The sequence below is a fragment of the Heptranchias perlo genome, chromosome 3, assembly GCF_035084215.1.
Source record: "Heptranchias perlo isolate sHepPer1 chromosome 3, sHepPer1.hap1, whole genome shotgun sequence".
Classification (NCBI taxonomy): Eukaryota; Metazoa; Chordata; class Chondrichthyes; order Hexanchiformes; family Hexanchidae; genus Heptranchias; species Heptranchias perlo.
The window spans coordinates 31,412,902-31,438,296 of record NC_090327.1 but is presented as its reverse complement, the minus strand read 5'-3'; the positions used below and the strand labels follow the sequence as shown (position 1 = coordinate 31,438,296).

Genomic DNA, 25,395 nt, shown 5'->3' with positions numbered 1-25,395 from the left:
TTTTGCAAATAAGAGGTGCAGGCTGCCTTTACGTGGTGCTAGCCACTTGCGCGATATCGGGGCCCCCCTGCTGATGAGCAGCCACTCAACAGTGCAGCTAGGCCTGGCTGCTCGCAGATATCAGGTAAATGACCAGACAGCACGAATCTCAACGACCGGGTGCGGATTAATCGGGCACCGTGACTCCCTGGCCCGGATTTGGGGGTTATTGAATTTAACCCTCGGTGGGTTTGATTATGGGAAGGGGTGCCCTGCACTTAATTTCCAGCAGGGGGCAGATCACTGGATAACAACCAGGAAGGTGAACCCTGGCTGATAGCTTCCTCCCTACCTACACCCCCACCCAAATCTCTAGGGGCACTGAGGCCAATTGTAGCTCCCCGGCAGAGATCAGCTAATTGAAACAGACCTGGAATTGATGCTCAAGCGTCCTGTTCTATATGGCTCAGTTCCACAGTTGGCAATGCATTTACCATCAAGGATCGCTTGTGTCCTTGTTACAATTGTCTCCAGATGCACTCTCTTGTTATGCCAACTGGCACAAAAAAAAGGGAGTTAAAAGGAAAAGAAAACAGCTTGAAATTGATAAGCAGGTGGCAGTAGAAGTGATGCAGCCACTTTAATACCTGACTAACGTCCCTACCCAGCAAAAGCCATGGGATCTGTGTCCAACACAGTTTACACAGGGATCAGGTAGTGAATTCAAAAGCAGATGCTTCATGCCCCTATTTCACCAGCGTTGAATTAATCTGATCCAGGTATTCCACAAAAAAACCCTGCTTCCTGTTGTAATTCATGAATGATGCCCATTGTTCCGCTGGTAGTTCAACAAGCTTGTCCAGTCAGTAGCTGAGCAACATACAGACCAGGAAGGCCAGATACCCCAGTATGCACCCAGCTAACTGATATCATGCAGGTTGATGGCAAGGGTTGCTACAATTGGCCTCAGCATGTGGAGGACAATCACCCAGGAGTTTCACTCCTGGTCGCTTTTCAGTGCCTCCTGTTGGAAGATATGTACGTGTGTAGATGTCCCTTGAGGACAGTATTTGTTTGAATTGGGGTGCTCACCCCATCAGCACTCATTGTCCAAACTCACAAATGAAGAAAGTCCAAGTCATTTATATAAATAGAACACAAATGAAGCCTTTCTTCTCAAACTGTTATCATTATGCCTCTTTTTAAACTGATGCAGAACTGGTGGAGCGGTGGTTTATGGTTAAACTGTGGAAAAGCTCCCCTAATGGCTCTGCGGAAAAGTTCATAGCTTAGATTGCACTGAACCTTACAGACCAGGAATGCCACATGTTCAATCCCCAGCCTGTGCTCATTACAGCTGGAGCAACAGTAAGGGTGCTACTGTTGGCCTCTAAAGGAGCCAGGATTCCTGCTCGTGATCATAACCCGTTGGGAAGTGAACTAGTCTGGATATTGAGTTAGAATAGGATTAGGCTCAGCTGTGATGCTCTTTGTAATGGAGCAGCCTCTTGGCACTGGGTGTTAAGACTCACACATGAATAATGTCCACACGGATGAGGTACTGAATGGCGTCTGTGGAATCGTACTCCAGGAAGCAGCCAACACTTTCAGGAGAGGTGGAGGGAAGGGGAGAAAATTGGCAGGAAAAAATAACATGCAATGCCAGCAATAACAAGCACTGCAGAGGTTGGCAGATGAAGAAAGCAACTCAAGTGAGATGAATGTGGGCAAAAAGCAGTGAATGGTTGGGGCTTTAGGAAGCCTCTCAAAATTTCATCACAGAGTTATAAACATTATTTTTCTTTCTTTCAGTGGGTGGTTTTGAATCAATCTGAGGATTATTTTGCCATCTGGACCCTTTGTAAATGAGGAATTTCACTAGTCGAATAGACTGTGTGGTACAATGGGTTAAAAATCTCTGCCTGAAACAGGGGTTTGAATCCAGCCCAGACTGATGAGATGAAAGCTTTGCTGTTTATGAATCCTCTGTGAAATGACTTTGGCCAGTTTCCAGGGAATGGTTTGTGTGTGAAGTGGAAAGATTCACACCAGCACAGTGTTCTTCAGAAGTTGGGGCTGAGGCATATTGCTAGGACAGTGTAAAGGAAGCTTTACTTTTCAGTGTGCTGTGCTGCACCTAACCTGGTTGTGCTTAACTCTGGCACTGGCTAGCTATAATGGGAAAGCATTCTACTCTAGGTCTGTAACATTCCATGCTTTTATGACCATCAAAACTGAAAAATGGAAAAGGAGGGAAATAATTCCCCCTTTTATATACTTGGCTTCTACAATCTACCAGAGGTGTGGATAATAAATATTGGAACAGTGATTCTCAAACTCTAGTCACCATTCTCACCTGAGATGAAACATTACCTTCCTTATGTCCAAAAACAACAATTTTTTGGACACACGAGGAGCTGTGCTGCTTCTTCTGCAGAAATCAGTTATGTGGAAAGACTAGAGAAGCTGGGGTTGTTCTCCTTAGAGCAGAGAAGGTTAAGGAGAGATTTAATAGAGGTGTTTCAAAATTATGAAGGGTTTTGATAGAGTAGATAGGGAGAAACTGTTTTCTCTGGCAGGAGGAGCGATAACCAGAGGGCACAGATTTACTGAAAGAACCAGAGGGGGGATGAGTAGAAATTTTTTTTTACTCAGCAAGTTGTTATGATCCTGAAAGGGTGATGGAAACAGATTCAATAGTAACTTTCAAAAGGGAATTGGATATATACTTGAAAAGGAAAAATTTGTAGGCCTATGGGGAAAGAGCAGGGGAGTGGGACTAATTGGTAGGTCTTTCAAAGGACTGGCACAGGCACGATGGGCTGAATTGCCTCCTTCAGTGCTGTATGATTCTATGATTCTATAAGTTCTCTGCAGCTACATAAACTTCCATTCATTTTTTTACTTATCAATCATACCAGTCTGCCATCAACATCACACTTCATGACATCATTGTGCGATATCCGCATAAAACTGGTTAATAAGAAATCGAATATCGGGCGGGGTGCAGAACAAGCGACCGATCTGCTACCCCTGTCTTCCGCCCAGTAATAAAAGTGTAATTTCACCCCTGCATCTCTCAAGGAGGTTTCTTTTTTTTTTCCAAAATTTGAAAATCATTTATTTTTGAAACATAGCATTTGCAATTTTTATTTTGCAGGCTGCTCCTGTTTGATTTATTTTTTTCATGTCATGAATAGTTCATTATTAGAAGTTTATTTACCCACTTTCCTTGAGTTTGATTCATCCATCTCCTACATCTTCGGCTAACAGTTGTTGCTCTTTTACAAGTACAAAATTTGAGCCAATCAACTGCAAAAAAATTGCATATCCAGATAAAGCAATGCTGAAGTGTGACATAGAAAGTGTGACCTAGAAAATGTGACACAGGAAGTTAACTAGTGTGCTGAATGATTCACATATATGCCAGCAAATCTCCGGAAAATGTGGTCACTCTCTTCACTGTTGTTTGCTGTTTCTCTCCATTTCTCCTCTTCTGCTGCTGATTCTCTATTTCTTTTCTATCTCTCTCCTCTGTTCTGCATCTTTCCCCATAACACTTATTTTTGCTCCTCTTCTTCTTTATGTCATCATCTTTTTTTCTTTCAGGTGAGTGGTATGGCATAAATGTGGCAGGAAAGGAGCCACCAATGGCTACATACTGCATTTGAGGTGGGGTTGCAGGAAAATGTGGCCCTCAGTGGCTCCCTCTCCCTCAATCACTTATGCTTCCCCCACCCCTCATCACATCCCTGGCTGTCATCACTACCCCTACCTCTTCCCAATTGAACTACGTGCTCAACCCCTTATCTTCTCCTCTCCTCTGCTCCACTATCACTCGCCTCATCCTGAAACTTCAGTAGGTGGTGAGCAACCAGCGTTGCCCTCACCATCGAACTATTTGTCTCATCACCATCCTCTATCCCTCTCCCTCCATACTTATCTATTTCCCTCAAAGCGACTTTGTTTTCTTTCAGCATTCAATTTGTTTTTTTTAAAGAAATCAAACTAGAATGAGAAAATGCACCATCTGTCTCCCTTTCTCTCTCTCTATATCTGTCTGCCTCTCTGCTTCATAGACGTTAGAAAATAAAATATTTGTCTCACAGGTTGACGCAATTAGCATTGACCTTTTCTATCTGTCAACAAAGCACAGTTGGAGATGATTAAGCACACAGCACATGCACAGACTGCACAATCCAAGCTCAATAATAACGTCGCAGCTCTAGGCAAAATGATCAAGTCTAAGTCCAAACTTTTTGGAAGAGGCTGAAGCCTTCAAACAATAACTTTAATGAAGGTATTAAAAGATACACAAGTCAACTAAGTGGATATATTTAATCATGTCATTGTGAAATAAGTAATTTTTGAACATTTTTTATTTTGTTTAAATCCAGCTTTTGTACATTAGAAATTTCAGTTACTGAGAAAAAATGTTGGATGGAAAAAAGCATTTGAACAATTTGTGATAATAAAAAAACAAGTGTAATCTTCAGGTGAAATGGAAGAATAACTGAACCAAGGGCTGTAGGTGTATTTCAATCTTTTATTTTTGTTTTTATCTTTGCATTTTAAAGTGATACATATTGATGCAAGAAGACATTAATAATCTTACAGAATGGGCATGCAATTGGCAAATGAATTTCAATATAGATAAGTGTGAGGTGGTGCATTTTGCTAGGAAGAATAAGGAAGCCACATAAAACTTGGATAATAACAGTCTAAATGAGGTAGAGCAGCAAAGGGACCTCGGGGTGCAGATACACAAATCACCAAAAGTAACGACGCAGGTTAATAAGGCCATAAAAAAAGCAAACCAAGCACTGGGGTTCATTTCTAGAGGGATAGAATTGAAAAGCAGAGAAATTATGTTAAACTGGTATAGAACATTGGTTAGACCACACTTGGACTACTGTGCACAGTTCTAGTCTCCACATTAAAAAAAGCATATAGAGGCATTGGAGAAGGTGCAGAAAAGATTCACAAGGATGATACCAGAACCGAAAGGATATACTTATCAGGAAAAGCTGAGCAAGCTGGGGCTCTTTTCTCTACAAAAGAAAAGGCTGCGGGGCGACCTGATGGAGGACTTTAAGATAATGAAAGGGTAGACGTAAGGTAGACGTAGAGAAAATGTTTCCACTTGTGAGGAACTCCAAAACTAGAGGTCATAAATATAAGATAGTTACTAATAAATAGTTACTAATAAATCCATTAGGGAATTCAGGAAAAATTTCTTTACCCAAAGAGTGGTGAGAATGTGGAACTCGCTACCACAAGGAGTAGTTGAGGCAAATAGCATAGATGCATTTAAGGGGAAGCTAGATAAGCACACGAGAGAGAAAGAAATAGAATGGTATGCTGATAGGGTTAGATTTAATAGGGAGGGAGGAGGCTCGTGTGGAGCATAAATGCTGGCATAGACCAGTTGGGCCGAATGGCCTGTTTCTGTGCTGTAGACTTGATGTAACTCGATATTCATTTTTATATAATACTTCGATTTACTATTACTTATAGCTAAAAACCTAAAGTTAAAGCAATTTGGGAAGCAGAGAAGTAGAATTGGTTAGAGAATAAAGGCTGAGGAGCTGAGAAGTGGAAAACTGAGGCATTCCAGTGCAATTGCTGACAGGAAGACGTAATTACAATGTGACAAGTTTACATTATAAATATGCACATAGGAATAAATAATAGAAAAAGTTGACAAAAAACATGGCAACAGGAAGTAAGGTTTTGTAGAAAGGAAGAACACACACATGTAAGATCTTCAATATATTACTAGTTGATCTCCTGTGGCATTGCATACAGGGAGTGAAGACTAAGCGTAGTGTTCAGGTGAAGTGGGGTTAGCGGGCATCGGGGTCATTGGACCAGGTGTGCTGACTAATTCAGTCTCTACTATAAACTCACACAATATGTTTTTAAATTATAAATTCCTATGTCTACATTTATAATGGAAGCTATCCGTGTAAACCTGCCATGCTATAATTACACCCTGCTGCTAATGTTTACGATGCAGCGCCTCCAATGGGGTGAGGGTATAATTACAGCCTGACAGGTTTTACGTAGGCAGTTTCCATTATAAACGTGGGCATGAGAATTCGTCATGGAAAAAGTTGACAGAAAGTGTATGCAGGTACAAGATTTTTAATATTATTTATTTACACTGAGGATTAACCTGAGATTTTCTGTTTTCTCTTTTCATATAGTTGACGTCCGGGAAATTAAAGAAATTCGACCTGGGAAGAACTCGAGAGATTTTGAACGTTACCCAGATGATGCACGTAAACTGGACGGTAGTCTGTGCTTGGTCATTCTGTATGGAATGGAATTCAGACTGAAAACATTAAGTCTTTCAGGTAAATTATTATAATTTTTTTGTGCTGATCAAGTTGAGAGATGCTAGTGCTAGAAAATGGAATACTTTCCCATTTCTGATATTCAGCATCAGCACAAAACACTCCCACATTAGGTTATGTTCAGATTAACAATCCCTCTACTTTGTCCTATCAAGCAGTCTCAGATCAGTTTTAGCATAGGTTAGATGCAGGGTAAAGTTCCCTCAACACTGTCTCATCACTGACCTAGCAAGAAGTCACTCCCTTCAGGACAGAAAGAAGAGTGGGGAGAAAATTGAAAAGAAAAAGAAAGTCTTCAGCTATATTGCATCTATAAGTGGACAAAAAGGTCTAATGATATGGCACCTTTTTATTTTATAGTATGATACTGAAGACGTGGCAGGTTTAGAGGCACTATGCAGATGCCTGGTGCCATTATTCGTATGGAAGCCTTGACAAATGGTGTTGGCCAGCTATTGGGTCCCTCACCCAATTGCCAAACATGCCCATATCCAGCAGTGGTTGCTGGATAGCAGAATCCCTGGCTAATTTTCTACACCCTATCCCAGAGCACTGAAACCAAGTGTAGTAGTCCTGCTGCCATCCCAGTTGAGATTAGCTAACTCTGCAGAGGCCAAGGATTGAACCTGGGATGCTCTTGACCTGTATTGTTCAGGTATTCATTAGATAAACTTGGTGAGGATCCTTAGTGCCCCTTCTTTCCATCAACTCTCAATCGCTGCGCATAGAGACTCCTATCTTCTTCGGAAAAGCATTAGCCAGTTTGTGATAAATTCAGTTAAGCCTCACTTTACATCTGCTCACAACATGGGTGATTGAATAGTGATCAGAAGCACTGGCTGATATTTCCCCTCTTCCTAACCAGGGCTTTCAAGATCAGTTGCAGCATCCATACTGCCACAAAGCTGAGATCAGCTAAACTGAAATCGAACCTGAAATTGCTCTAATTAGTATGGCTGAATTCAACACTGGGTTGCCCATTTGCAACCAAGCCTTTGGGGAACTATGCTTTGTGCAAGTTAAACCAGTTATCCTGAAGTGAATTGTGAACTGCAGCACAATCTAGGAGGCTTAATGACCTCACAAGCTTTACTCAGAATACAGTTGATAAATTTCTGAAAAATATCAGGTGACATGATATTAATTTGTAAACATTACTGGTCAGGAAATATTTATAACATTAGGTGCCCTTAACTCATAAAATGAAAGCATTTTATATTAAAGAGTAAACCTCACCATCTACTCTTGGCTCATTTGATACTACTCTCACCTCTGGGTCAGTAGATTGTAGGTTCAAGCACCATACCAGGAGATTGAGCTCATATTCCAAGTGCATTCCAGTATTACATGACTCATGCTGGATAGTGCATTCATCAGCTGAGGGAGTCCTGCATTGTTGAAGGTGATGTCCTTCAAATGAGACATTAAATTGAGGCAGTGTTTGTCTGTTCCAGTGGTTCAGGTGGAAGTTAAAGTTTCCATGGTGCTATTCAAAGAGAAGTAGAGTCCTTTCAATATCTTGGTCAATATGCCTTCTTTAACTTCGGTAAATGGAAGGAACACAACCAAAAGTCGTGGTTCATTTTGGAACCAATGATAGATGGGAGTCTTGCAGTAAGAGGTTTGAGGAATTAGGTTCTAACCTAACGTGCAAGATTCAAGGATAGAAATCTCAGAATTATTCCCATTGATGCAAGATCTACAAGTTAGGGATAAGTAGATTACCTGTTAGTGCATGGCTAGAAAGATGATACAGAAAAAAGATTACAGATTCCTAAAGCATTGGGACAAAATCTGGAGCATAGGAAGCTGTACAGAAGGGATGGGTTTCACTTGAATTGGACCAATATACCATTGTCTTTGCAGAGCAGATAAATGAGGCAGTGGGGGAGGATTTAAACTAATAAGGCAGGGAGGGGAAACAAATAGAACAGACCTAGAAAAAGGGTAAACAAAGAGAGATGGAGGTATAAAAAATACAGAACCTAAATGTTATGATACAGAGCAGAGGCTGGTAGATCACAGTTCAAATGCAGACACTGATACAGCAAGTATAAGGATATTACCATGCAGAGAAATAATGACAAAGTAAATGAATGCATCAGTCTAGAGAGTGGGGAAAGTGATGCTGCAAAATTCTATATATAGTGCTAGGAGTCTTAGGAATAAAATGATAGACACAGAGGTCCTTGAGAGTGAGGCTATGATACCAGAGACCTGGAGAGGGAGGCTATGATATCAAAGACATGATCAATGATAAGTTGGGAAAATGTACAGGGATACAAATTATTTCATAGTGATAGAAAAAACAAACTGAGATGGAGTAGCCCTTCATGTGAAAGATGACTTGATTATAATAGTGATGGGACTATCTGGTCCAGGTGCAGGTAAAATGGAAACTGTGGTCAGGGATGGGAGTCATCAGGGGAAGGAAGCTAATTATGGACATTTGCTACAGGCCACAGATCAGGAAAATAAGTTGGGCTAAGAACTTTCTTTGTCAAATAAGGGAAGCGTGTACAGGAGCAGTTGCAGTTGTTATGGGTGACTTCAAATTGCCTGGAATAGAGTGCAATAGCAATAAAACTCATGACCCTGGACACAATATTGAATGATACATCAAGCAATTGATCGAGGAATCTAAGCAAGCATGGGAGCCATTGGAGTGAATATTAAGTAACAACCAGGAGAAAGTAGAACAGGGCACATTTTAGCAACAGTGATAACAATATGGTGGAGTTTAAGGTTATGATCATGATGGAAAAAATAATGTGTACACCAGAAACAGTGGAAATAATGTGGGAAAATAAGGGCAAACAAAATAAATTCCTTAAGGATAAAGTCAGCAGTAACACAGTGAGCCAAGATGAATATAAAAACAAAAGGAAATCAAGAAACAGGTCAGGAGAACTGAAATTGAAAATGAGGTTGGGAAAGCATGGAATATTAAAAGGAAATGTCAAACATTTCTAGAAATATATTCAGAGCAAGCAACTAAAAAAAGGTGGAGGCACTGAAAGATAACATGATATCAAGTGATCAAGGGATACCAAATGAATTATTTTCCGTTGTGTTCATGGCGGAGACCATAAATAGTTTACCCTGTGTGGGGTGTGGGGAAGGAAGTACTAGAACAAATAGAAATTTCAGATATGCAATCACTAATAGGCTGAGACAGTTGAAGGAAGACAGGGCGTTAGGTCTCATTCAAGAGAACTTAAAGAAATGGTTTGTAAAATCAATCACATATTTGCCATTTAGAGGATCATCAGAAATGGGAGTCGTGCTCGAGGATTGGAATGTAACTAATGTAACAGCCAATCTTTTAAAAAGGGCAGAGGGATGACTCAGGCCACTGAGCCTAACTTCTATTGTGGGTAAAGAATTGGAAGACATCCTGAAAAATGAAACATGCAGGTAGGTACGGTATGGTAAGAAGGAATCAACATAGACTTATGGGAGAAGGGTCTTGCCTAACGAAGTTACCAGAGTTCCTCAAGGAAGTGACGGACTTTGTTGACAATTGAAAATTTGTGCTATAGTTCAATATCATATCACATAAGTGATTAGTCCACAAAATAGAAAGGCAATCTCCTGAAATGAATTGAAATTGGCTAAACGGTGCTCATAAATGGAACTGTGTTGACACGGCAAAGGTCACTAGCAGGATGCCAGTGGGGTCTTTTCTGTTTACAGTGTATAGAAATGATTTGGAGCTGAGAATAAAAACAAAGCTGTTTAAGTTTGCAGCTGACACCAAATTGGGAGGAGGGGGCTCAAACAGTAATAAGAACATAAGAACATAAGAAATAGGAGCAGGGGTAGGCCAATCGGCCCCTCGAGCCTGCTCCGCCATTCAATAAGATCATGGCTGATCTGATCCTAACCTCAAATCTAAATTCATGTCCAATTTCCTGCCCGCTCCCCGTAACCCCTAATTCCCTTTACTTCTAGGAAACTGTCTATTTCTGTTTTAAATTTATGAATTTAAATTAATGAACAGGCAAACCAAATACATAAGTGCCGTGGCAACTAGGCCAGTTATTCTGCGGCGGGTGGCTCACCTCCTGACTGCCCAAAGCTTCTCCACCACCTACAAGGCAATCAGGAGTGAGATGGGATACTATCCACATGCCTGGATGGGTGCAGCTGTAAAAACACTCAGGAAGCTCGACATCATCCAGGACAAAGCAATCTGCTTAATCAGAAGCCCATCCACCACCTTAAACATCCACTTCCTTCACCACCGGCGGACTGTGGCTGCAGTGTGTACTTTCTACAGGATGCACTGCAGCAACCCATCAAGGCTTCTTCGACAGCACCTCCCAAACTCGCGACCTCCACCATCAAGAAAGACAAGGGCAGCAGGTGCATGGGAACACCATCACCTCCAAGTTCCCTTCCAAGTTACAAAGCATCCCGACTTGGAAACATATCGCCGTTCTTTCATGGTCACTGAGTCAAAATCCTGGAACTCCCTACCTAACAGCACTGTGGGAGTACCTTCACAGCATGGACTGTAGCAGTTCAAGAAGAAGGCTCACCACCATCTTCTCAAGGGCAACTAAGGTTGGACAATAAATGCCAGCGATGCCCATATCCCCAGAATGAATTAAAACAAATATAAAAGTCTGGACAGATTGGCATCTAATGCAGACAAATACAAGGCAATTAAACCAGGGAAGGGAAAGAAACTGAGAGTATAAACTGAATAGCTCTAGGCTACAAAGCATAACACATAAGAGAAGGATCTAGGGTTATTGGTGAACACCCAACAGCACAGTGTGAGGCAACAGTAAGAACAGTTAACTGGATCTTGGACTATGTGGCCAGAGAGATAGAGCACAAATCCCAGGAGTTAATGAAGATTCTGTACAAGGCACTGGTGTGGCCACATCTGGACTATAGTCTACTTTGAATTCAAAGTTGCTTAATTCAAATGATCTGATGATTCAATCATTAGCACTAATTTCCCACTTTGCTTGTTGGATAATTCTGTTTTTTCAGTGTAATAAATTACTTCAAATTACCAGAAGTATACCGTACTCTGTATAGTTCTGGTCACTACTTCAGCAGGGATTTCCAAACATTGGGGACAGCGCAGGACAGGGAAACCAAACTAATATCCAGCCTAAGGCTTATGAGCTGTGGGGAGAGGTTGAAGAGCCTGGGATTGTTTACTTTGGAGAAGAGAGGACTCACGGGAAATATTCAAGATCCTTAAGGGGAAAGATAAATTGAATGATAATATGTTTGAGGTTTCCACAAACTCTAGGACCAGTGGACACAGACTCAAGCTTGGCAGAGGGAAGATGCACAGACAGTTTAGATTTAATTATTATACACAGGGGCTGGTGAAAGCCCAGAGAGGGAGTGGAAACGGATAGTGCGGAAACATTTAAGAGAGAATTGGAAGGTATTTGAGTGGTGGGTGATTGGAAGGTATCAGATTTTTGGAAACTGGATTGGAAAATGGACTGCAGATTCTTTTCCAGTCCTTTACTTTCCGATATTCCTATGTATCAAGGCCCCCCCCCCCCAAAAAAAAGATTAACTGGTCATTCATCTTATTGGTGTTTCTGTGGAGATTTTGACGCTGCATTTGCCGACATAAGAACAGTGACTGCACTTCACATCGTACGCGAAGATATTTCTGATTCTTGAAAAGGTTCTGTATAAATGCATGGCTATGTTATAGAGTCATAGAGTCATAGAGTTATACAGCACGGATAGAGGCCCTTCGGCCCATCGTGTCCGCGCCGGCCATCAGCCCTGTCTACTCTAAACCCATATTCCAGCATTTGGTCCGTAGCCTTGTATGCTATGGCATTTCAAGTGCTCATCCAAATGCTTCTTGAATGTTGTGAGGGTTCCTGCCTCCACAACCCTTTCAGGCAGTGAGTTCCAGACTCCAACCACCCTCTGGGTGAAAAAGTTCTTTCTCAAATCCCCTCTAAACCTCCCGCCTTTTACCTTGAATCTATGTCCCCTTGTTATAGAACCCTCAACGAAGGGAAAAAGCTCCTTAGTATCCATCCTATCTGTGCCCCTCATAATTTTGTACACCTCAATCATGTCCCCCCTCAGCCTCCTCTGCTCCAAGGAAAACAAACCCAATCTTCCCAGTCTCTCTTCATAGCTCAAGCGCTACAGCCCTGGTAACATCCTGGTGAATCTCCTCTGCACCCTCTCCAAAGCGATCACATCCTTCCTGTAGTGTGGCGACCAGAACTGCACACAGTACTCCAGCTGTGGCCTAACCAGTGTTTTATACAGCTCCATCATAACTTCCTTGCTCTTATATTCTATGCCTCGGCTAATAAAGGCAAGTATCCCATATGCCTTCTTTACCACCTTATTTACCTGTTCCGCCGCCTTCAGGGATCTGTGAACTTGCACACCAAGATCCCTCTGACCCTCTGTCTTGCCTAGGGTCCTCCCATTCATTGTGTATTCCCTTGCCTTGTTAGTCCCTCCAAAGTGCATCACCTCGCACTTTTCCGGGTTAAATTCCATTTGCCACTGTTCCGCCCATCTGACCAACCCATCTATATCGTCCTGCAGACTGAGGCTATCCTCCTCGCTATTTACCACCCTACCAATCTTTGTATCATCAGCGAACTTACTGATCATACCTTTTACATTCATATCAAAGTCATTAATGTAGACCACAAACAGCAAGGGACCCAGCACCGATCCCTGTGGTACCCCACTGGCCACAGGCTTCCAGTCACAAAAACAACCTTCGACCATCACCCTCTGCCTTCTGCCACTAAGCCAGTTTTGTATCCAAAGTGCCAAGGCACCCTGGATTCCATGGGCTCGTACCTTCTTGACCAGTCTCCTGTGGGGGACTTTATCGAAGGCCTTACTGAAATCCATGTATACCACATCCACTGCGTTACCCTCATCCACACGCCTAGTCACCCCCTCAAAAAATTCAATCAAATTAGTCAGACATGATCTTCCCTTGACAAAGCCATGTTGACTATCCCTGATTAATCCTTGCTTCTCCAAGTGGAGACTAATTTTGTCCTTCAGAATTTTTTCCAATAATTTTCCTACCACTGATGTTAGGCTCACTGGCCTGTAGTTCCCCGGTTTTTCCCTACTCCCCTTCTTGAATAATGGTATTACATTAGCGGTTCTCCAGTCCTCTGGCACATCCCCTGTGGCCAGAGAGGTTCTGAATGTATGTGTCAGAGCCCCCGCAATCTCCTCCTTTGCCTCACACAGTAGCCTGGGATACATTTCGTCCGGGCCTGGGGATTTATCCATTTTTAGGCCTGCTAAAACCGCCAATACCTCCTCCCGCTCGATGTTAATATGTTCGAGTATATCACAGTCCCCCTGCCGTATTTCTATGTCTACATCGTCCTTCTCCATAGTGAAAACAGATGCAAAAAATTCATTTAGAACCCCTCCTACATCTGCCGGCTCCACACACAGATTGCCATTTTTGTCCCTAATGGGCCCTATTTTTTCCCTAGTCATCCTCTTACCCTTAATATACTTATAAAACATCTTAGGATTTTCCTTTATTTTGCTCGCCAGTGTTATTTCATGGCCCCTCCTTGATCTCCTAATTTCTTTTTTAAGTATCCCCCTGTACTTTTTGTACTCCTCTAGGGCTTCCTCCGTCTTTAGCCTTTTGTATCTGCCAAAAGCCCTCCTTTTTTTCCTAATCCATTCTCGTATATCCCCTGACATCCAAGGTTCCCTGGAGTTCTTGGAACCACCCAATAAGAGTTTCACTATCAGGACTCTACTGGTTTATTTTTGGTGAATTGATGTGAAGAATGTCTGTACTAGGAAATGCAACACGAGGTTAAACTGACTGGCCTATAGTTGCCGGGTTTATCCTTACTCCCTTTTTTGAACAAGGGTGTAACATTTGCAGTTCTCCAGTCCTCTGGCATCACCCCCGTATCAATGGATGTTGGGAAGATTATGGCCAGTACCTCCACAATTTCCACCCTTACTTCCCTCAGCAACTTAGGATGCATCCCATTTGGACTGTGTGACTTACCTACTTTAAGTACCTCCTCTTTATCAATTTTTAGCCCATCCAGCATCTCAACTACCTCTTCTCTTAATGAGCACAAAGCACAAAAACGAGTTTAAATAGAAGAAATCTCATCAATAACTCTTTATAAGGATAACGATTTTCTTTTTCTTCAGCATTCAATGAGGACGATGTCAACATATGGATAACTGGTTTGAACTGGCTGGTGCAGGACACTCAGAAGTCCCCCACCCCCCTCCAGGTAGAAAGGTAATGTATGATTCTCGTTTTTGTACCAAATGGCGATTGGCTTCTATTGGGAGCCGTGTTGAAGTGTGCCAGCTTTTTGAAATTGCCGCCAATTTCTGACCGACAGTTTTAATTGACAATTGAGTGACGGTTCCTTTAATGATGAATGTTGGAAGCTTAAGCACTTAAAGTAAGAAACAAATGGCCACTGTGATACAGAGGATGTTTATCAGAAAATGTTAACCACCAGAGAATGTTTCAGCCCCAATATGAGTTTTGATGGAAGTAGACTTTTGCACAGTGTATAAGTAGCAGTCTCGCTAACTAAGCCCAGTGACCACACTGCTGTATCGCCTATTCCTCTGAGAGTGACTAACTGTGTCTCTGCTCTCTACTTACAGGTGGCTCAGGAAGCAGTTTGACCTGATGGACAGGAGCAGAGAAAACAGGTGAGTTGCAGTGAGCCACATGACATTTGATAGGGTTTTACCCTTTCCTACTGAGGTGCCATAGACTTTCAAGCTTCCTTTCTTTCTCTTCTGTTTTTCTCACATTTTTTTTCTTCCATCCTCTCTGTGTTGCTTTGTCTTTAGTTTTCAAAGGAGTGCTGTGTGTTATGCAACTTCCCATAACCCCCTCCTCTCCTAAAGGTGCTGACTCCAGCTGGGATAGTCTCACAGAAGCCGGCCGGCCCTCCGGGATCCCGTGCTCTTCACGTGTAAGCATAGAAAGGTAGTTTTGACGATGGAGAGGAGGTTGAAGTGGTATTCGGGGAGGGTGGGGTGGGGGGACAGCGATCACATCTGAATCTAATCGTTTTGTGCCCTTTCCAACTAAGTTGACTGGAAAGATCCATTTGGCTCCGCCTCCCTCTACATCAGTTGGAGCGATTGGGGAAACGGTGAGGCTGGATTGTATTTATTCGTATCTCCTAGCTTCTGAGACACATGGTACAGGTATGTGGGAGCACGTGGACGTCAGATGGGGATCAGGAGTGGGTACACTGGTTGACTCCTCCTCTTTGACTCAGGCATAGAATGGGCTTTGAACTTGGAGGACCATCCCAGTCCGCATGGTCAGTGTCACAACACATGATGCATCCAGCCACTATAGCATCAGGAGAGGTGAAATGGGATCATTTTTACCAGCAAATTTTCAGCATTAATAATACTACCATTATTTCTCTTACTTGTGTGACAAAGGGCCAGAATTTGCTGTCAAAATAACAGCAAGGAAAATGGCACTCATCGTTATTTATGGATAAATGGTATGGCACCTTTAAGTGAGGAGCAAATGCGTGGTTAAAGGTGAATATCCAAAAGTTGCTGTCCAAGTTGCACCCTTAGGTTTGCGAAAACAGCATCTCACCCTTAGCCTCCCCGTTTTTTTTAGGAACTTGCTGTATTTGCTCATTAATTGCCCATTAAACTCGCCACAGAACGTTAAGTCATTACAAGCATAAGCATTCTTTTAACAATGTGATAGTGTTAATGACAGCCAATTAACCTCTCTGGCACCGAAAATGAACTATTACAAATATGGAGTCTTGTTCTTTCGGGTTTTATACTTTTACGGGAGATTTTAAAATGTCAAATTTTAAATTTTACATTTTTTTTTTCTTACTTTTCCTTTCTGTCTCTTTTTTCTCTCTCTTTTAATCCAATTTTTCTTTCCCTTTCTTTATTTCTCTTTCTCTACCTGATTTGACATTGAATTCACCCCCTTCAATTTAACCTGTTTCTCAGTCTTTCCTGTGCTCATTTCCCAATCCTTAAATCTCATGGGTTAAGGAGATACCCTGTTGGTTAACCTGTTCACTCAGGTCCCAGACACTCTGATTCCCTTGCTACGTCATTATCAGCTCACACTTTCAGCAACCTTGTGAGCAAACATTTTTTAATCTGAAGGGTGCAGGGGCAAGACTAATGAACAGCAGATGCCGTTAGATGCCCTGCTGCAGCAAATTCTGGCCGAAAGCGTTTTGCCTCCGTTTGGCACCTCATCACAACCATACGAGGTAACTCAGGGTGTTGTTTAGTCTTTTAAGTTGCAGGGATGTTCTTAGTGAAGTGAGTGGTGGTCTCTAATCACTTACACTGGCACACACACCATCCCGCCAATGCCCTGAATGCTGAGAAAGAAATAGATATCTCCTGTAATGTTTCACCAGATGTCAAAATCAATGCGGGCTGGAGACATCCACCTGTAGTAGAGACAGAGGAGACTGAAACTTTGGGTGTCAGGTTTAACAGGAGGCTGAGGATGTTGTTAACTCAGCTGACCGATGAAGCACAGACTGCGGTTCATTTCCACTGTCTCCCAGACTAGGAAGATGCCACAGAATTGGGTATCTGGTTACCAGCATCAATCATTGGAAGGGCCTTAATGGAGCTCTCAGCAGCAGCAAAGGAAGGCCCTTGTGGCCAGGGTAAGAAATCTATCAGACCCCTGAGACCTCTCCTTCAAAGGGTAACTTCCTCACTTGTTAACCTCCTTTCAGGGAATCTCTTCTCACCCTAGAGACAGACCATTGGCTCTTATGAAGTTGGCTGTTATCAGCGAATTCTTTATCATCAGCAGGCACTCCGTGCTGTAATGGTCACTTTCAAATAAATGGAAAAGCCTCTAGTTACTTGTTCTAATTAGACAAGGTGAATTAGGAAGTGCACCTAATCATTATTTCTACATTTGCTCAGCTCCCCTCTTTTTCAACCGGTACATTGAGTTACATCAAGTTGCATCGAGTCCACAGGACAGAAACAGGCCATTTGGCCAAACTGGTCTGTGCCGGCGTTTATGCTCCACATGAGCCTCTTCCCCCCCTACTTCGTCTAACCCTATCCACATACCCTTCTATCCCTTTATCCCTCATGTGCTTATCTAGCTTCCCTTTAAATGCATCTATACTATTTACCTCAACTATTCCTTGTGGTAGCACGTTCCACATTCTTACCACTCTTTGGATAAAGAAGTTTCTCCTGAGTTCCCTACTGAATTTATTAGTGACTATCTTATATTTATGATTTCTAGCTTTGGACTCCCCCACAAGTGGAAACATTTTCTCCATGTCTACCCTATCAAACTCTTTCATGTGATTGGCAAAAGAACCAAAGGTGACATGAGGAAAAACTTTTTTATACAGCAAGTGGTTAGGATCTGGAATGCACTGCCAGAGGGGATGATGGAGGCAGATTCAATCACAGCCTTCAAAAGGGAACTGCATAAGTACTTGATAGGAAAACATTTGCAGGGCTACGGGGATAGGGCAGGGGAGTGGGACTAGCTGGATTGTTCTTGCATAGAGCCGGCACGGACTCGATGGGCTGAATGACCTCCTTCCGTGCTGTAACCTTTCTATGATTCCATGATGCTATGATTATCTTAAAGACCTCTATCAGGTCACTCCTCAGCCTTCTCTTTCTGGAGAAAAGAGCCCCAGCCTGTTCAGCCTTTCCTGATAAATATATCCTCTCAGTTCTGGTATCATCCTTGTGAATCTCTTTTGCACCCTCTCCAATGCCTCTGTATCTCTTTTTCTAATATAGAGATCAAAACTGTGCACAGTACTCCAAGTGTGGTCTAACCAAGGTTCTAAACAAGTTTAACATAACTTCTCTGCTTTTCAATTTTATCCCTCTAAAAATGAACCCTAGTGCTTGGTTTACTTTTTTATGGCCTTAGTAACCTGTGATGCTACTTTCAATGATTTGTGTATCTGTACCCCTAGTTCCCTTTGCTCCTCTATCCCATTTAGACTCTTATTATCCAAGCAGTATGTGGCCTCTTTATTCTTCCTCCCAAAATGCACCACCTCAGACTTATCTATATTGAAGTTAATTTGCCAATTACACACCCATTCTGCAAGTTTATTAACGTCTTCTTGCATTTTGATGTATTCTTCCTTTGTATTAACTACAACCCTCAATTTGGTGTTGTGCACAAATTTTGAAATTGTACTTCCGATTCCTGAGTCCAAAACGTTAATGTAAATTGTGACCAACAGTGGTCCCAGCACCGGCCCCTGTGGAACACCACTTCCCACCTTTTGACAGTCTGAGTAGCTATCTTAACCCCTACTCTCTGTTTTCAGTTTTGTAGCCAACTTGCTATCCATTCTGCTACCTTTCCCCTGACTCCACATGCTCTGACCTTAGTCATGAGTCTACAATGCGGTACCTTATTGAAGGCCTTTTGAAAGGTACTACGGTAGTGTCCTTATGCTATGAGCCTTGGCCTTTCATAATGGTTTCTCCATAAACAGACTGCAGTATCCCCAGTATTCCTATCGTCCTCACTGTTATCATTCCTCAATTGTTGCCCCTCCCCTGTATCATATCTTCTCTGTATCAAACCCTAACAAAACTAACAACTAATGAATAATCTTTCCCCCCATCCTGAAGAAGAATGCTACATTTTCTGAGTTAAAAAGTTAAGGAAAATGATGAAATGTAAAATAAATAAAATTAATTCTGCTTCCCATCTGTCAGTTTAGGGATACCGAGAGGAATTTCTCCCTTCCCCATTTAACCATTAGTTTCTGTAAAGGGAGTGTACAATACGGAGAGGATCTGTAGCTACTTCTTCATAGAATTAAAATGAAGTAGCTATATATCTGTATATATGTCTATCACACTTACTTCACTCTCCTGGCATCTTGCTATCACACCCCACATATCACGCTGCATACTTTGCACCCCAGGTGTCAAGCTCCAGATGTCACACTGCATACGTTACACCCAGGATGTCATGCTCCAGCCATCATGATCCAGACTTCACACTTTGCCACAGAAGCAAAAACAATCTTAATAAAACCAGGAATTAAGCCCATCATTAAGCTGGAGCTAAAAATTTACAAGCATTTACAATGCTCTTTGGGTAAATATGAGGGAATCCTGTAAAGTGTAACCTAAGGAGTTATTCTGGCTCCCATGTTCTTTGAAGGAATTCCAGGTATCTGCATTATTAGGATTTTTGGGACTGATTTTCATCCCCTCCCATCCGATGGGAACGGGTTGCAGCATGCTGAAAATCATGGCATAGAACCTACCACCTCATCCCTGCCAAAGGCCGGGCAGCTGCAATTTTGGTGGGGTCCTAGATATGGACGACGCAGGCCAGGAACAGGTGGGAGCCTCATTAGCCCATGCACTTTGGGGCCCTATGACATCAGTAGTACCCCAATGCAATTTTGCAGTGTCAATGGGCAGAGCATGCACGACACACAATCTGTCCATTAGTACAAGGCGTTGAGCGGCCTAACCAGTGGTCCTTAAAGGGACCACTGCAGACCGCTCCAAAAAAGTTCCAAAAAAGGTTTGTAAATGATTATTGCTTCTCCTGGCCCCACAGAAATCGACCCCACAATGCCCGACCATGCACAGCTGTCCCCTGGGATCGCCTCCCCCTCCCTTTAACTTACCTGGATCGGCTGAGCTTCGCACTGTAATGAAAATCGGACAGGTTCTATAATGGGTGGGCGATCTGCTCCACCAAATTAGCATCCATATGGCGAATACGAAAATTTACCCTTCGGATCTTACACACGTAGAAAATAGAATTCTTAGGGACAGCCAAAGACAATGAGATTCAAAACGTCTGCCTTTCTCTCATAAATCAACCCCACCTACCCACTGCTTCCTCACCATATCCCTCAACCCCTTCTCTCTCCACAACCAGATCCATTGTCCCATGAACCCATTTATAGGGATGAGTTCCTGCGGATGCTCTTCTGCTGAAGTTGGAACAGAAGAACCCCTGCGGTAATTCATTCCATAGTGTCTATTTTAATGGTCTTCACTGGTATCTATCTCTATCCATCTCTATCTATCTATTTTTCTTTCCTTCTTTCTTTCTGAGCATTTCAGCATCCCTAGGGTTAATCTTCCGTCTCCTGCCTACCAAACCTAGTTTAGATTTCCAATGGACAAGATTCTGGTATTTGGCATCACTGTCTGCTGCCATCAGTGTTCAAACATGACATCTGGCAGGAAGTGATATCCCTGCAATAGGAAATGATGTAGAGCAATGGAAGCTGGCTGAGAACTCAGTCAGAAATGCCCCTCTTAACATTTTAACATTTTAATCAGAAATTATGAAAGAAGAAAGAAGTAAGAACTTCCGTTTATATAATGCCTTATCACATCCTCAGGACTTCCTATAGCTCTTCACAACCAATGAATTGCATTTTGAAATGCAGTCACTGTTGTTATGTAGGATAATGTAGCAGCCAACTTGTGCAGGGCAAGGTCCCATAAACAGTAAATGAGATGAGTAACCACTTAAACTGTTATTGGTTGTGGGAAGGACATTGGTCGGGACACCCAGCTCTTCCTGAATAGTACAATGGGATCTCTCTACATCTAACTTAATTACTGGACCAAGTCCTCTGCTTTACAGGAAAATGTATCTGTATAAAGGTATAAGCAGGAAAACTGGCCTTCTCCATTGTAAGTGAAAAAGCCAGACAGACACACACACACACACACACACACACGATATAAAAAAAGAGTGAGACTGAGACAGAAGGAGGGACAGAGAGATAGAAAGCACAAGACAGACAAGATTGGGCAGGAATGCCAGATGTGTGATTGTGAGCTCAGGTTCACATTCTCACACTTATGAAGGACCTCATTTCCCATAATGCAGAACAACAACAGGAAAGGCCCTATTAAGTACCTGTGCTGATGTTGCATTTTGGGGAATATTTGTTGTGCACATATCACTGGTAATCCATGCATAGGGGACTGTTTTTTTTTTAATCTCATTGAAACGTATAAAATTCTGACAGGGCTAGACAGACTGGATGCAGGGAGGATGTTTCCCCTGGCTGGGGGGTCCAGAACGAGGGGTCACAGTCTCAGGATATGGGGTAGGACATTTAGGACTGCAATTAGGAGAAATTCCTTCACTCAGAGGGTGGTGAACCTGTGGAATTCTCTACCACAGAAGGCTTTGGAGGCCAAGTCACTGAATATATTTAAGAAGGAGCTAGATAGATTTCTAGACACAGAAGACATCAAGGGGTCTGGGGAGAGATCGGGAATATGGTATTGAGATAGAGGATCAGACATGGTCATATTGAATGGCGGAGCAGGCTCGATGGGCCGAATGGCTACTCCTCCCATTTTCTATGTTTCTATGTTTCTATAAAGTTTGGCTGTAACACTTTAGCAATAGTGGGGTGGCCCTAATAGGAAAGAAATCCCTTCAATATCTTCAAACCCCAAACCTGGATCTTAAAATATCCATAAACTCACTGGGAGTCAAACTTTAAAGGAAGCAGAGATTTTTGAGAGAAGTTTATTTTTAATGACAAGATTCATTGGTGTAGATTTCTGTCTTTAACAACTGGGCATAAGGAATTGCCTGTGCACAGTGTAGTGAGAGGAAAATTGGGCAAGGAGGATCGCCCACTCAATTTTCCTCTCTTCGCTGCTTTGTGCCACATTTATTTCAGTACTGAAAGACAAGGATATGTGCACAGTGTGTTTTTGAGAGAGACAATGAGAAAAGACAGGGTTTAAGGACTGCTGCGACAGTAGAATCAGCAGCTGGGTGCCTGGTGACAACATGAGATGGCTGGTGAGAGGGAAACAAAGCCAAGGATGAGAGGCTGAAAGATCGTGAGGACTACAGATAGGGACATCGTGAGTAGGCTAGAGAAACCATAAACATATACAGGGAAATGGGGACAGAGAAAGACAGGGATTCATCCCATTTCAAAGTAAGAACCTGAATTTATATAGCAGCTTTCACATCCTCAGGACGTCCCAAATTTCTAATATTTTCCTTGTGTTGTCAGATCTGGAGAGAAAGAAAGAACTTGCATTTGTATAGTGCCTTTCATGACCTCAGGATGTCCCAAAACACTTTACGGCCAATTAAGTACTTTTGAAGTGTAGTCACTTTTCTAATGTAGGAAATGTGGCAGCCGATTTGTGCACAAGGTCCCACAAACAGCAATGAAATAAATTATAAGATATTCTGTTTTTTAGGTTTTGGTTGAGGGATAAATATTGTCCAGGACACTGGGAGAACTTCCCTGCTTTTCTTCGAATAGTGCGATGGGATCTTTTGCGTCCACCAGATAGGGCCTCGGTTTAACGTCTCATCCAAAAGACGGCACCTCTGACCGTGCAACACTCCTGCAGTATTGCACTGAAGTGTAGCTTAGATTACGTGGTCAAGTCTCTGGAGTGGGACTTAAACCCACAACCTTCTGACTCAGAGGAGAGAGTGCTACCACTGAGCCACCGCTAACACCAGAGAGGTCGGAACAGGTAGAGGGAGAGACTGATAGAAAGAATAGACAACAAAATAGACAGAGAGAAAGAAAGACACACAGAAAGACAACGATAGGGATAGAGAGATTATCCCAGTGTTTCACTAATAGCCCAAAAGCAGATCACGGTGATATCAAGACCCCTTTTTCTCCATTCCCACCCCTCTGTATTTTTCTTCCTCTCTTCTCAGCTCACCTGTGAGATTGCAAAAGTGTTGGGGTGCAGGAGAAAGCAATTGATTCATATGGACGCGGGGCTATCCCAGCATGCAGAGTGAAATCTCTCTATTAGAACATAAGAACATAAGAAATTGGAGCAGGAGTAGGCCAATCGGCCCCTCGAGCCTGCTCCGCCATTCAATAAGATCATGTCTGATCTGATCCCAACCACAAATCTAAAGAACACAAGAAGTCGGAGCAGGACCCGGCCACATAGCCCCTGGGCCCTCTCCGCCACCCACAGGGCATTGACCGATCCGAACTCAGCTTCATGTCCAATTTCCTGCCCGCTCCCCATAACCCCTAATTCCCTTTACTTCTAGGAAACTGTCTATTTCTGTTTTAAATTTATCTAATGATGTAGCTTCCACAGCTTCCTGGGGCAGCAAATTCCACAGACCTACCACCCTCTGAGTGAAGAAGTTTCTCCTCATCTCAGTTTTGAAAGAGCAGCCCCTTATTCTAAGATTATGCCCCCTAGTTCTAGTTTCACCCATCTTTGGGAACATCCTTACTGCATCCACCCGATCAAGACCCTTCACAATCTTATATGTTTCAATAAGATCGCCTCTCATTCTTCTGAACTCCAATGAGTAGAGTCCCAATCTACTCAACCTCTCCTCATATGTCCGCCCCCTCATCCCCGGGATTAACCGAGTGAACCTTCTTTGTACTGCCTCGAGAGCAAGTATGTCTTTTCTTAAGTATGGAGACCAAAACTGTATGCAGTATTCCAGGTGCGGTCTCACCAATACCTTATATAACTGCAGCAATACCTCCTTGTTTTTATATTCTATCCCCCTAGCAATAAAAGCCAACATTCCGTTGGCTTTCTTGATCACCTGCTGCACCTGCATACCAACTTTTTGATTTTCTTGCACTAGGACCCCCAGATCCCTTTGTACTGCAGTACTTTCCAGTCTCTCGCCATTAAGAAAATAACTTGCTCTCTGATTTTTCCTGCCAAAGTGCATAACCTCACATTTTCCAATATTATATTGCATCTGCCAAATCTCCGCCCACTCACCCAGCCTGTCTATATCCCCTTGCAGGTTTTTTATGTCCTCCTCACTCTCTACTTTCCCTCCCATCTTTGTATCATCTGCAAATTTTGATATGTTGCACTCGGTCCCCTCCTCCAAATCGTTAATATAGATTGTAAAGAGTTGGGGACCCAGCACCGACCCCTGTGGAACACCACTGGTTACTGGTTGCCAGTCCGAAAATGAACCATTTATCCCAACTCTCTGCTTCCTGTTTGATAACCAATCCTCCACCCATGCCAGAATATTACCCCCAATCCCGTGATTTTTTATCTTAAGTAATAATCTTTTATGTGGCACCTTGTCGAATGCCTTCTGGAAGTCTAAATACACTACGTCCACTGGTTCCCCTTTATCCACCCTATACGTTATATCCTCGAAGAACTCAAGCAAATTTGTCAGACATGACTTCCCCTTCATAAAGCCATGCTGACTTTGTCCTATTAAATTATGCTTATCTAAATGTTCCGTTACTGTCTCCTTAATAATAGACTCCAAAATTTTACCCACCACAGATGTTAAGCTAACTGGCCTATAATTTCCAGCCTTCTGCCTACTACCCTTTTTAAATAACGGTGTTACATTAGCAGTTTTCCAATCTGCCGGGACCTCTCCTGAGTCCAGGGAATTTTGGAAAACTATCACCAAAGCATCCACAATCCCTACTGCCACTTCCCTCAAGACCCTAGGATGGAAGCCATCAGGTCCAGGGGATTTATCCGCCTTGAGTCCCATTATTTTACTGAGTACCATCTCTTGAGTGATTTTAATCGTATTTAGCTCCTCCCCCCCGAGAGTCCCCTGTTTGTCCAGTGTTGGGATATTCTTAGTGTCCTCTACTGTAAAGACTGAAACAAAATATTTGTTCAGCATTTTTGCCATCTCCATGTTTCCCACCATTAATTTCCCGGTCTCATCCTCTAAGGGACCTATGTTTGCCTTAGCCACCCTTTTTCTTTTTATATAACTATAGAAACTCTTGCTATCTGTTTTTATATTTTTTGCTAATTTCTTTTCATAATCTAACTTCCCTTTCTTAATCAATCCTTTAGTTACTTTTTGCTGTCTTTTGAAGAATTCCCAATCTTCTATCCTCCCACTAAGTTTGGCTACCTTATATGTCCTTGTTTTTAGTCGGATACTATCCTTGATTTCTTTACTTAGCCACGGGTGGCTGTCATTTCTTTTACACCCTTTTTTCCTCAGTGGAATATATTTATTTTGAAAGTTGTAAAATAACTCCCTAAATGAACACCACTG

At 42.5% G+C, this 25,395-nt stretch overlaps 1 protein-coding gene across 1 annotated transcript in view; it reads left to right on the top strand.

The window, feature by feature from the left end:
• Positions 1-25,395, top strand: part of LOC137311568 (1-phosphatidylinositol 4,5-bisphosphate phosphodiesterase gamma-1-like) — a 154,742-nt gene that overhangs the window by 59,637 nt on the left and 69,710 nt on the right. Inside the window, exons 2-4 of the mRNA XM_067978702.1 lie at positions 6,189-6,338; positions 14,520-14,613; positions 14,994-15,041. Coding sequence (XP_067834803.1) covers positions 6,189-6,338; positions 14,520-14,613; positions 14,994-15,041 — 292 coding nt within the window. The remainder of the gene's footprint in view (positions 1-6,188; positions 6,339-14,519; positions 14,614-14,993; positions 15,042-25,395) is intronic.